The sequence below is a fragment of the Sciurus vulgaris genome (assembly GCF_902686455.1).
Source record: "Sciurus vulgaris genome assembly, chromosome: 4".
NCBI lineage: Eukaryota > Metazoa > Chordata > Mammalia > Rodentia > Sciuridae > Sciurus > Sciurus vulgaris.
In genome coordinates this window covers 162,301,974-162,312,545 of record NC_136464.1, presented here as the reverse complement: position 1 = coordinate 162,312,545, position 10,572 = coordinate 162,301,974, and the positions used below count along the sequence as shown (strand labels likewise).

Here is a 10,572-nt window from a genome sequence, read left to right as displayed (position 1 = left end):
TGAGCCCATGCATTTAGGCAGCTCATAGGAAAATCAGAGACGAAGGCTTGGAAAAGAAGCAGACCAGCCCCACTCCAGGAATACAGGAAGTGGGATCAGTCACTCTTGTCAGAGACTGGTGCTAAATTAATAAGCGACAGGGCTGGGGTTGTGGCTCAGTGGTAGAGCGATTGCCTAGCACGGGTGAGGCCCTGGGTTCCACCCTCAGCACCACATAAAAAGAAATAAAATAAAAATATTGGGTCCAGGTACAACTAAAAAATAATTAAAAAAAAAAAAAAAAAAAAAAAAACTCTCCTCCTTTCTTAATTCTTGCCTGAATCTAGCCAAGGCACAAAGTCCCAGAACAAGAAAAAAACTTTATTAGCCTAGTATGGTCCTTCTAGCAAGGACTCTCCATGACTAGAAGGCAAATCCACCTGATTAAAATCACAGCAAACTGCATGTACTAGGGAGAAATAATACCCTAAGTCATGATGCTGTTACCCTGTAATTGATAATGATACTGATGGTCAAAGAACATGGGATCCCTATGACAAAGTCTTTAAAAATAATAAATACAACAAGTCAAAATAAAATTATCATATGATCTCTTTGTATATATATATCCTAAAATACACACACACACACACACACACACACACACACATATATATACACACACATATAATTGAAAATAGTGTCTTGAAGAGATATTTTCATACCCATATTCAGTCTTATTCACAATAGTCAAGGGGTGGAAGTAACCCATGTGTCCATTGATAGATAAATGGATAAATAAAGTGTGCTATATGCACATAATGGGATATTATGTTGCTCTAGAAAGGAAGGAAATTAGATATGCTATAATATGAATGAAACTTGAAGACATTATACTAAATGAAATAAACAAGGCACAAAAAGACAAGCACTGTATGATTCAATTTATAAGAGGTACCAAGGTACATGTTAACAAGGTTTGGAGACTGCAAGTTATTAGCCTAACTTTCAGTTTCCTTAGGGAAAAAAAATGGTAATTATTTTAGTACCTACTTCATAAAGTAATTATGAAGATTAAACAAGGTCACGCATATCTATTTCTTAGCATGATGCTAACACGTAACAAGGGCATCACAAATATGCATATTGAGAAAATATGGACATGTAAAGAACAAAAAGCCTGTTTGGAAGTATAGCTAGTGTGATTCCATCCGTGCCAAAAACACAGAAGTGCGCATGTGTGTAAAACTGTGTGAATAATGTAAATATATTATAGGGAAAATATACCTCAAACTTTAACAGTCGTTCTTCTGGAAGAAGTATTTTGGTATTTGGGTTGTGTGAGTAAAGGGGGACTTCCTTCATTACTATAAGTCAAAATATGGTTTTTCAAGATGGCGGACTAGAGGGCGGCTGCATTTCATGTTGCTCCAGGACTCAGGATTCAAAAGAGGAGATAAGTCAAAATATAAAACTATTTGAATGTTTCACTTCAAGTGAATTTTATGTGTCCACTATCATGGGTAAAAACTAACTGAAGACATATACTTACTGTATCCAGACTGTGTATACAAATGGGAGTGAAGCACACAACTTAGTGTTCATCATATCTGCCTTCTAACTTCTTAGCACCTGATAGAAAAGCCAAGGCATCCACTTAAGGTAACAGGAAAAGGTGGGTAGGCTCCACATTCAAAGCCAAGGGGATGGTATACACAAGGAGCCCTTTAAAAGGCTTCAGTGGAGGACGCCATCACTATGGGCAGGGAGACCAGGAAGGACCTGAGAAAGGAAATAGCGTTGAAGGGTGGTCACCAAGAGAGGGCTTATAGGAAAAAGAGAAAGGGATTGGCCTCCCAGGTACAGGGAGGGCAAAGGAAAGGAAATCTGCACATGAGTAAGTTGTTTTACATGGCAAGTACTGAGAAATGGAGTACAGTGAGTCCACAGTGAGCACAGAACCCCAAGAATGTGGCTTTAGCTGCTAGGCACTCAGGGGTCACTAAAATTTCTCCACCAGAGTGACATATGCAAATAAAGATGAATCTGGCAGAGGCTTAGAGAAAACACTGATGGAGAAGAGTTTAGAAGAATTAGGTGAAGAAGGGAGTCACATACTCTAAGTGAGCCAGTGGTGACCTAAGGGAAAACCAGAAAGGAAAGCGCAAATAACATCAGGTCACACTTAGGTGACAGGCATTGGTCTAAGTGATTTGTATATTTGTGTTCTATATTTATAACCCATATATGCTAGATATTTAATTTATCTACTTCTAATAACCCTGAGAGATGTCTTTGCTGTACTCAGAAAAGGAAACTGGGGCTGTAGAAGTCAAGTTCCTTGCCTCAGTCTATTTTGCGCTGCTCTAACAGAATGCTGGAGGCTGGGTAAATTTATAGTGAATGGAAACTGGTTTGGCTCAGGGTTTATGGAGACTGGGGAGCCCAAGATCAAGGACCCACCCCTGGAGATGGCTTCTTGCTGAGTCACAGCCTGACCAAAGTCACAGTGTGGTAAGGGGTGGGCATGCATGGAGGAGCAAGAGGCGGAATTCGCTGTTAAAACAAATCCACTCATAATAACAAACCCACACCATGGTAACATGAGTCCATTCATAACTTAATCACCTCTTAAAGGTCCCAAGTTTCAGCTCCATTGTATAGGAAGTTAACTTTCCAACACATGGATTTGGGGGAACGGGTTCAAACCACAGCATTGCCCCAGGTGACAACAGTTCAGACATAGAGGAAAGAAAATTCCAGCCTTGGGGGACTGGCTCCAGAGCACTTACCCATTGTCATTATACTTGAAGGTCAAGAAGAAAGAAAGGAGACAGATGTGGTGGCAGGGTTGTAGGCCCAGGTACGCAGGAGGTTGCAGTGGGAGGATCACTTGAGCCTGGGAGTTTGAGATCATCCTGGGTAACACAGTAAGACCCCATCTCCAAAAACAAACAAATCCCCAAACAAACAAAGAAAAAAGGAGCAGAACTTAGTGGCACCTAGGGCATAAAGGGACAAGGACAAGCCAACTTTATAAGCCAATGGAATGAAGGGTATTGGATTTCAAAGGACAACAGGAACCAAGAGTTAAACCAAGTAGGGGTTGGGGAGCCAGAGAAGAGAACAGACACATCAGTCATTCTTAACCTAATGGGACTGGAGTCAGGGATGATTCTAAGAATCTGATGACAGAATGGACCTTCTTAATTAAACACACATACACAACACACACACACACACACACACACACACATTGCACACAATTTCAGTAGTTCATGGACTCTAGTTAAGTCTTGCCCTAAATATTCCATGTCAATAATTCAACAACGAACATTTCTATAATAGAAAGTTTATTCCCATCCATAAAATATATCACTAAATAGCTGAAAAAGTTACATATTACATATTTTAAAACATAGATTTTAAAAAATCATATTAGCTTCTCCTTAGCAAAATGCTTTTATTTCATGTATTTACAAGAATATACTATATCTCAGGTACACAATTCACTCAAGCAAGCCTGAGAAGGCCTTTGGATGTAGGTAGGTGCACCAATAAGGTTAATTATTGGCTCTTCCTGCCTTGTGCACAGGATGATTCGATTTTACAAAAGTCTTTTTGAAAACAAGAGTAATTGCAGACAGCTTCTAGAGAAAAGTCTGGCAAAGCAGCAGTTGATAATAAATTTTCTTTTAGTGGTGAAATTAATCTTGTTTTGGTAATCTACAGCCTGTTTAAGGTGGGCAGGAGGATGAAGTCCTTAGACTAACTTGTTTTTCTATGAATCTTCAACCTGAGCCTGTGGAGAGTGTGGCTCCAAATCTACTTCTCTGCCCAAAGGTCGCTTGTTTTGATAGATGGAAGGACGTTCTGAAATATGGCCATCCATGTTCTGATACATCTAATATGGAAAAGAGATAGAACACTGATTACCATCCAATTGAGATTGATACGCTATGTGTCTATATAGCAAAATATTTAAATATCATTGTTTTTCATAGATCATCACATAGATCTTACAGGATATTCTATGAGTTAATTGACAAACCAATTTTGGTCTTCTTATTCATGGAGAAATAAAATCAGAGTAAACATTTTATTTCATTATTGTTTCTACTCTTAGAAATATCATTAGAAATCTTAAAGCCAGGCTGGAATGTAGCTCAGTGGTAGGGCTCTTGCCTAGCTTGTGCAAGGGCTTGGGTTCACCCCCAGTAGCAGAAGGAAAGAATCCTAACATCGTGCAGGAAAACAATAAAAGAGAAAGGCCACAAGGCGCAGTTAAACTAGGGGACGGATGCTTGAGTTCTCATTTGCTAGTTTTGTGGCTTTTAATTTTAATTTTTTTCCAAAATGAAAATAGTTAAATTTTTTTTTTTTTTTTTTTTTTTTTTTTTTTAAGACAAGGGCTCCCTGTGCTGTCCAGACTGGTCTCAAGCTCATGGGGGCAAAGTGATCCTTCAGCCTCGGGCTCCAGAGTTGCTGGGACCACAGGCATGGGCTACCACTCCCGGTTTACTTATTTTCTGATTATGAATTTAACACACATTCATTTAGATGAAAAATACAGAAAGGTATATGAGCTAAAACTCACAAGAGGTAACTACTCTTATATAGACAGCTTGTTACGTACACACAGTTTTGTGTCAGTAGGATTGTGCTAAATATTCTGGGTTTGGTTTGGTTTTATTTTCAGGGCTGGGGATCCAAACTTGGTAGGGCCTTAGTACTCTATCACTGAGCCACATCCCTATCCCTGTATCATCTGTTTTAAAACCCATTTCTAAACTACCCATATATTGTTATTTTATTAATCACTGTTCAATATGCTTTCTATTTTCATTATTCACTAAGTATAGCTGCGTATCATTTTTTTAAATGGCAGCCCGGGGTACTGAGGTACCCTAATTAACCTTTTGATGGGTTGGTTATATAATGCAAACGGAAAAGCACACCTGACCTTTTCTATCCTTGTGATAAACGGGGGGAATTGTTGGATTGGGGGTGATTCACATTTGTATTGTGGTGTGCATTGCCAGCCTGTCCTGCAGAAGAGTTATACAGATGCTCTCAGATTACAATGGGGTTATGTCCTAATAAGCCCATCAAAAGTTTAAAATATTGTAAATTGAAAATGCCTTGAATCCCACTCCTCTGTTTATACCCAAAGGACCTAAAATCAGCAAACTACAGTAACGCAGCCACATCAATGTTTATAGAAGCTCAGTTCACAATAGCTAGATTGTGGAACCAAACTAGATGCCCTTCAACAGATGAATGGATAAAGAAGCTGTGGTATATACACACAATGGAATATTATTTAGCCATAAAGAAGAATAATATTATGGCATTTGCAAATAAAAGAATGGAATTGGAGAATATCATGCTAAGTGAAATAAGCCAAGCCCAGAAAACCAAAGACCCAATGTTTTCCCTAATAAGTAGAGAATGATATATAATGGGGGTGGGGGGGGGTGGGAATGAGAGAAGAATGGGGGAACTTTAGAATATGTAGAAGGAAATGAGAAGGAGGGGGGTATGAAAAACAGTGGAATGAGACAGACATCATTGCCCTATGTACATGTATGATTGCACAAATGGTATGAATCTACATTGTGTACAACCATAGAAACAAAATGTACCCCATTTGTGTACAATGAATCAAAATGCAGTTTGTAAAAAATTAAAAACTAAATAAAAAATAAATTTTAAAAAAAGAAAGAAAATGCATTGAATTCATCCAACCTATCCAGCAGCGTAGCTCAACCTAGCCATAAATGTGCTCAGGACACTTCCATTAGCATCCAGCTGGGCAAAATCATCTAACGCAACGCTTACTGGATAATGGAATGTTGGATAGCTCATGTAAGCGATTGACCACTGTACTGAAAATACAAAGCCATGGTTATGTGTGTATACTTCACATCACTGCAAAGTTGAAGATTCCTAAGTTGAACCATCCAAGTTGGGGGCCGTCTGTATTTATTTCTTCTGGGAACACCGTTCTTTGGAACTTTCCCAACAGTGGGTTTTCACAGCCCTTCACATCTCTGCCCCTTTGTCAAGAAACAAGTCTTACTTCCTTACTTGCGCATGTTTCATTATAGGCAAAGTGGAGCATCCTTTTGTATATTTAATGGCCATTTGCATCTTACTGTGGCCAACCTGCTTATTTCCTCCATCTTTTTCTATACACAAGAGGGTATACACATTTTCCTTATTGTCTTTAAGAATTCCTTATGATTTAGGGATTGTGCATCCTCTTTATTTAGATTTTACAAACTCCCTCCTTTCCTCCACCTTCACTACAACTTTTGGTTTTATCAGTTTGTTTTTTGATGGTTGTAGTGCTGATTAGGTGCTCTGATTTAATTTTTTCTTCTAGGAGACTACAATTTACATATATAATAAATATACAAACTAAATATTATATGATAATTTATATATGTTAGACATAAACTAAAATTTATATATTATAAATATGTAAACTAAATATATATAATTTATATATATTATATGTAAACTAAAATTTATATGTATAATAAATAAATAAACTAAATTCTATATAATTTATGTTATATATAAACTAAAATTTATATGTATTATAAATATATAAACTAAATATATAATAATTTATTATTATATATAAACTAAAATTCATATATAATAAATATATAAACTAAATATTATATAATAATTTATATATATGTATAAATTGTTTTAAAACTTATTTCTAAACTACCCATACATTGTTATCATATTATATACATCTCCCTATGAGTCAGAATATATCCATGGTGAACCTGCTGTGGCACAACGGCACTCTGCCCGTGACCCTGGGATGAACTTGTCTCTTGATGCATGTGTTTTCTGAAGTAGATCTAACAGGTTATGACCTACTAGACCTGCTTGAGCCCAGCTTTTTACCCCTAGGGTAAAACCCAACATAGCCACTCCTGAACCCATCAGCCCACGCCGCTCATTCAGTGTCTGGTCCACAAGCGTCTCTCTCTACTCCCACAGCCAATCTGTTACTAGGTCTTTTTGTAGCACTCCTTTTAATTTCTTCTTTTCCATTTCTTTAAGTGACATTTCTCCATGACTCTTTACACAAATAACACATGAATACAATATCCTTATAAAAATATGAAACTTAGGTTTTCAAAGGTATCACTTTCCTTAGTTAATATCCTCCTTTTCATTCTTGATGTTACTTATGTTTTTTTATTTTTTTTTAATTGTTCACTTCTAAGATACTATGCTTCAATACTATACTTTGTTAATACACAATATTAATTTGCAGGGCACAGTAGATCCAAACGGCTGACTCCCATTTCTGACAATGTGTTACCTCTGGCAAATTACTTAACCTCTCTGAACCTCAGTGTACTAATCTGAAAAACATAGCACCTACTTCGTGGGATTGATATGAGGACAAAGTGAGTTATGGGTCATAGGTTAGGACAGTGTATGATAAACACTCAAAAATGCTAGAATTTACATTTATCCAAAGAAACAATTTCTGGTTTTCCTGACCATCACTATTATTTTGTTATTACTGCTGTTTCATTAATTCTGACATTATCTACTATTTTTGAGACACTGGGCCTTGAAACCAGGGCCTCACGTATGCTAGCCAAGTGCTCTCCCACCAGTGTACTCCCCAGCCCTTTGTAGTGTTTATTTGGAGGCAGTGTCTCCCTAAGTGGCTGAGGCTGGCTTCCCACTTGCGATCCTTCTGCCTCAGCCTTTCAAGTAGCTGGAAGTGCAGGTGTGTGTCACCCCACCTGGGTATTAATTCCTTTTCTCTGCTTTGTTCATTCACCTCCCCTTCTCCCTCCTTCTTCCTTCATTGCACAGGCTCTCCATAAACTTTTTTTTCTTCTTCTTATTATTAGCTCTGTGCCAGCGATCTTTTTTTTTAGAACTGACATGTCAGAAATATGGATAACTAAATGTTATTTATATTAGATTACAAAGTATAAGATTCATTTTATTTTATTTTTTAAATTTATTTATTTTTAATTGGTACTTTCTTTTTCATTATTATTATTATTTAACTTTTATATTTTGCATTTTGATTCATTGTACACAAATGAGGTACATCTTTTCATTTCTATGGTTGTGCACGATGTAGATTCATACCATTTGAGCAATCATACATGTACATAGGGTAATGATGTCTGTCTCACTCCACCATTTTTCATACCCTTCCCCTCTCATTTCCCTTTACATAATCCAAAGTTCCCTCATTCTTCTCTCACTGCCCCCCTCCCCCATTATATATCATTCTCCACTTATCAGGGAAAACATTAGACCTTTGGTTTTTTGGGCTTGGCTTATTTCACTTAGCATGATATTCTCCAATTCCATTCACTTATTTGCAAATGCCATATTATTATTCTTCTTTATGGCTGAATAGTATTCCATTGTGAATATATACCAGAGTTTCTTTATCCATTCATCTAGTTTGGTTCCACATCTAGCTATTGTGAAGGGCATCTACTTTGGTTTCACAATCTAGCTATTGTGAACTGAGCTTCTATAAACATTGATGTGGCTGTGTTACTGTAGTTTGCTGATTTTCAGTCCTTTGAGTATAAACCAAGGAGTGGGATAACTGGTTCAAAAGGTGGGTCCATTCCACGTTTCTGAGGATTCTCCATACTGCTTTCCAGAGTGGCTGCACCAATTTGCAACTCCACCAGCAATGTAAAAATGTGCCTTTTCCCCCACATCCACACCAACATCTATTATTGTTTGTGGTCTTGATAATAGCCATTCTAATTGGAGTAAGATGAAATCTTAGAGTTGTTTAATTTGCATTTTTCTAATTACTAGAGATGTTGAACACTTTTTCATATATTTATTAATTGTCTGTGTGTCTTCTTCTGTAAAGTGGCTGCCCAGTTCCTTGGCCCATTTCTTGATTGGGTTCTTTGTATTTTTGGTGTAAAGTTTTGTAATAAAAATTTGGAGATAAGTGCTCTATCTGAAGTGCGTGTGGAAAAGATTTTCTCCCACTCTGTAGGCTCTTTTTTCACATTCTTGATTGTATCCTTTGCTGAGAAAAAGCTTTTTAGTTTGAGTCCATCCCATTTATTGATTCTTGCTTTGATTTCTTATGCTTTTCCATAAACGTTTTTAAAATTCGTTCTAATTAGTTGTACATGACAGTAGAATGCGCTTTGACACATCATACATAAATGGAATATAACTTCTCATTCTTCTGGTTGTACATGATGTAGAATCACACCAGTCTTATAGTCATATGTGTACATAGCGTAATAAAGTACTACTATCCTTCCTACCACCATGCCTCTCTTCTTCCTTCAATCCCCTCTACCTAATCCAAAGTAATTCTGTTCTTTCTTAGCTCCCCATCTTATTGTGAATTAGGATCCACATATCAGAGAAAACATTCGGCCTTTGGTTTTTAGGATTGGCTTATTTCGCTTAGCATGATATTCTCCAGCTCCATTCATTTACCTACAAATTTCATTCTTCTTTAAGACTGAGTAATATTTCATTGTGTATATATACCACATTTTCTTTATGCATTCATCTGTTGAAGTACACCTAGGTTGGTTCCATAGTTCAGCAATTGTGAATTGAGCTGCTATAAATATTGACATGGCTGCATCACTGTAGTATGCTGATTTTAAGTCCTTTGGGTATCCACTGAGGAGTGGGATAGCTGGGTCAAAAGGTGGTTCCATTTCAAGTTTTCTGAGGAATCTCCATACTGTTTTCCAAGAGGCTGTCCCAATTTGCATTACCACCAGCAATGTATGAGTGTGCTTTTTTCCCCACATCCTCGCCAACACCTATTGTTGCTTGTGTTGTTGATAACTGCCATGCTGACTGGAGTGAGAGGAAATCTTGAATTGAAAGTTTAGTCATTTTGTTTTCTAGTAAAAGAATTAAGAATTTCAGTAACTTTCAGTTTTGTTTTTTTTTTTTTTTACGTAAGCATTGTACTTTTTTGTTTATTCTCCTTCCTCCTCCTTCATCTTAATAAATAACTTCTTCAAGAAGTATGAATTCTCACTTGGGGTACATGAATTTGGGTTTGTCTGTTTGTTCTTGGCAGTGGATTGGACCCAGGGCCTCATGCTTGCTGGGCATGTGCTCTACACTGAGCCACAGCCCTAGCCCTTGGGGAGATTTTTTGGTGACTGTTAGTGATTTTTCATTTCATTGCCTTCAGGTTAGTAAATCTGGCCTGTATGATACCAATTTTAATTATTCTGAAATTCTCTTTAGTTAGCAGGATTACTAATTCTTGCCATTTTGTGCTATTTCCAAGATTTCTTTTGTTTGTTTCTTCCTTGTTTTAATGGTCGATGATGCTTTCTATGGTCCTTTTCCTTTTTTCTATACGAACCAAAAGTTGTGTATTATATTTCTATCTTGCCAGTGGTTTTTCTTACTTTTGTGTATGTGTGTGTGTGTGTGTGTGTGTGTGTGTGTGTGTGTGTGTGCTGGGAACTGAGCCCAGGGCCGTGTGCATACTAAACATGTGCTCTACCACTGAGCTACATGCCCAGTCCTATTCTTAACACTTTTAACATCCATATTTCATCTGAT

General features: G+C 37.2%; 1 protein-coding gene across 1 annotated transcript in view; it reads right to left on the bottom strand.

The window, feature by feature from the left end:
• Positions 1-3,337: 3,337 nt before the first annotated feature.
• Positions 3,338-10,572, bottom strand: part of LOC306660403 (receptor-type tyrosine-protein kinase FLT3-like) — a 118,087-nt gene continuing 110,852 nt past the window's right edge. The window contains 1 exon segment of the mRNA XM_079138593.1: positions 3,338-3,883. Within this exon segment, the coding sequence (XP_078994719.1) occupies positions 3,761-3,883 (123 nt within the window). The 3' untranslated portion in view covers positions 3,338-3,760.